Here is a 3,519-nt window from a genome sequence, read left to right as displayed (position 1 = left end):
AAAACATTTTGTAAAGCGCAATTTGTTACATGTTTCTGGCAGTGAAAAGTATGTGTAACATCCAATTTATTTAGAGATGGTATGTCCTCGTAGTCTACATCAATAGTTTCAATATAGACATCTCCTCTCGCGTCATCCAAGAGCATATCCTTCAGCCATTCTCGTTTTTCGTGTCCCTTGCGTTGACGAGAAACGGTGTCTCAAGATCGTTATCATCTTCCATGCCGACCACAGCCGTTGTAATCAGACTTCTAGCCCTGCTGTATGGAATCATTCCGTCTTCCCATCATACTCCATAACGATTTGCAATCAACCAGGATGCCTGATGTTGCTCCGCTTTGGTGAGAAGCCTCCATGGTACGGGACATGTGAAAATGTAGTGAGAGAGAACGCGTCCCTCTCGGAGAGCGGCAAATTCCTTCACAACAAAGTTACCGCTGACGACGAAGCCTTGCAGGTCCACAAACGTCGGTATGGACATGATTGAATACGTCGAGAGAAGGAGGAATACTGCTGTTGCTCTTGATGCATAGTAGATTTTAAATCGTTTCATCCCCTCTAAACTGTATTGGAAAGAGGGGAAATCATTGTGTCCAAAATGTAGTACTTAGGGAATTTTGCGCACGACGCTGGTCAGTGGGTTGTACTGAACCACACGATCATGCATGATGAGATAGTACGCAGTGGTATTCACTGGCACATTCTCCTTACACTGAAATTCCAATCTCACGTCCACAGTCGCGCTCTTGACCGACTCGTTTTGTCGGGAGCAATCGATAATGACAAACGGTCCTTGTTCTAGAAAATTGTCGGTAGTGAGACCGGGCATAAGAACCTCGTTTCCGAAATAGCTCTTCCAGAACCGCGAAAACGCATCATACAGACTCGACCATTTGTTTTTATCGAAATCCAAATTCATATCATCGTATAGATAACATTCCGAATTCAGACAGAGTTTTACGTTGCTCAATTCGCAGTGATTGAATTGGCTCACATTCTGTGACATGATATTCTTTCGACCTGTTTGCAGAGCAAAGATATGATTCCGCGGCTTCTTGAGCTGAGTAGCCGTTTTAATTGCCCATGAATGTTTAGTCGTCTGTTGCAATAGTGGATACTCGTACAGATCCCATGAACGAAATCCCATATTGAGGTATTGTCCGCTTTCCAAAGCACGCAGCATCGACAGTTTGTTCACCTCGTTTAACAATACATGCGGCATGCGCCACTGTATCTTGAATATTTCAAGTTTAGGTTTCATCTCCGCATTTCCAAAGAGACAGTTGTTATCGTTGCGCGATCGTATTAAAATCAATTCGTGACGGGCGTTAATCACCACGCGTTTGTAATTTTCACAGAATCCCAATAGCATGTTGAGTGGTACACAAAAATTGAAGTCTCCCTTCCCATTGTTCGCCACATCCCAGCCAGCGTTCTTCAGAAACATCATTTTATCGAAGGAATTTGTTGTGCCCCGATTGCCGAAAGAGGTAACGAGGGCACTCAAGCAGTGTTACTGCAATTAGAATAACACTAGCGTAAGCATATTGCGCGATCGAGCCACAAAAGCCCGACCGCGCAACCTAATTATATTCTAAGAAGAAGTCAGCAAGGTCTCGACCCGATTACGAATGACCGCAGTCGAGTACCGAGAAGTTGCTGTCAAGTATCGAGAACGCTGACGCCTCGATCATCGGGTTTAAAACCAGAGGAAAGCCCGAGATCGAGGCACTTGTCACTATCGCGCATCCGATAACATACTGTACGCGTTAAACACTTGTCCGTCAGGCCTTCGGCCTGCCGTCAACCAATCTTGTGAAACTCAATTAAATAAAGTTAATCTGTGAGATCCAACGGTGCCTTCTTGAAGTGACCTCCGACCAGCCACATCCCATCAAAGAATCCCTTCGGTTCTCGTCAGAGAACACCTCCGGAGTGAGTAAGAAGGAAAATACACCGCGCACGGAGCGGCGCGGCAACAAAAGTGGTGGCAGCGGTACTGGGATTGTGAACTGAGTCGAGAACACTGCCTCAGAGGACCAAGAAACAGCGGTACTGGGATTGTGAACTGAGTCGAGAACACTGCCTCAGAGGACCAAGGAACAGCTGAGTAAAGACAACGAGGACTAGCAGAGGACTGCGAACGACACGGACACCCGGTAGCAGCCGACGGTAGCAGCCGACGAGCGATAACGCCGAGGGAAACCGGAGAAGCAGCCCTGACCAGCCTCAACCAGCCGACACCCGAGCGGCACTGAACTACGACAGCAGGATTGATCGAGAAATCAACATGCGTCTAATGTAAGTCGTATTAAGACTATTGTAAAAGCGAGCGAAATTGCCGAAACAAATAAAAGTAGATGTCAGGGAGTGGCCCTGCGACACCGCGCGAAATTGATTCGTGGAGGCTGTTAAGCGAAGCAGCCCGAAAAGCGAATGAAAATCCGCGAAGTTCGCACACGGTCAAACGCGTACCGCGAAATAGACGAAACCGTGTCCGCCGAAATTTAGAGGAGTACTACACAAGCGAGGAGTCCGACTCCGACGCCACAGAAGTACCCAATCAGGAAAACGCGACTTCGCCCAAAGTGATTTTTATTTCCGATACGGAACCGGAAAACAGTCCGGCATATAGCCTGGTAAATAGGCACGAGTCCGCATTAAATTCAATCGCGACAGATAAACCCGATTCAAAAGAACAACGGGACATGGCGCACGCGGTAGGAACGGATCCGAACGCAGTCGGTCAAAAAATAAACGAAGAGTTAGGGTTAGTAGCCGGGATTAACAGAGACAGTACACCGTTAAAAAGCGGGGTAGTATTGCCCACCGCGCAAAACGACGATATACGAGCTACAGTGTCCGAATTAGTAAGCGTAATACGCGACATGCGGATAGAAATAAGTAAAATCCAAGATCGCGAACGAATACGCGACCCGGGAAGGACAGTGGTAAAAAACACCAGCAGACGTGACGATGACATACTATCGCCGAGCCACTTGACACCGCCTGCACAATATTCCGGTCAGCCGGGAGAACGCAACTCGAACGGAAGATACATGTCCTTAAAGGAAGCACGAAACTCGATACCCCCGTTCGATGGAACCTCAAGCAAACTGCAGGAATTTTTACGTGTCATAACTTACGCAGTAAAAAGTATCGATCCACTCGACGAAGGAGCACTATTAGAAGGCGTATTATACACCAAATTGAAAGGCAGAGCCTTGACAGATTTTCGCACTAGAGAGATTAGAGACTTTGACCAATTAAAAGAAGAATTAGTCGTGTGCTATCAGAGTAAGAAGAGCACTACGCACTTACAACTTGACTTCAATACGCTAAAGCAAAGGAGCGGAGAAAGCGCTCAAGAATTCGGCCTGAGAACCGAAAAACTAGCCAACGAGCTATTCGAATCCATGGTAGAGGAAAGCAATCACCCGCCAGGAGTTAAGCAAGGCATTCTAGAATCGATAAAGCAACAAGCTTTACAAAATTTTCAGCTGGGACTGAAAGACGAGA

The 3,519-nt window shown here is 46.8% G+C and overlaps 1 protein-coding gene across 1 annotated transcript; it reads right to left on the bottom strand.

Moving 5' to 3' along the window:
- Positions 1-607: 607 nt before the first annotated feature.
- LOC105571016 lies at positions 608-1,450 on the bottom strand. The gene has a single exon (XM_012028484.1). The coding sequence runs from the start codon at positions 1,448-1,450 to the stop codon at positions 608-610; it is 843 nt and encodes a 280-aa protein (XP_011883874.1).
- Positions 1,451-3,519: the final 2,069 nt, after the last annotated feature.

This window comes from Vollenhovia emeryi, unplaced genomic scaffold (genome assembly GCF_000949405.1).
Source record: "Vollenhovia emeryi isolate VEMERY1.0 unplaced genomic scaffold, V.emery_V1.0 DF941359.1, whole genome shotgun sequence".
Lineage (NCBI taxonomy): Eukaryota > Metazoa > Arthropoda > Insecta > Hymenoptera > Formicidae > Vollenhovia > Vollenhovia emeryi.
The sequence above is the reverse complement of the archived record's forward strand: the minus strand, read 5'-3'. Positions and strand labels throughout refer to the sequence as shown.

What these genes read in the sequence shown, in the direction of transcription:
- LOC105571016 (XM_012028484.1), bottom strand. Translation starts at nt 1,450, where the DNA reads ATGATGTTTCTGAAGAACGCTGGCTGGGATGTGGCGAACAATGGGAAG.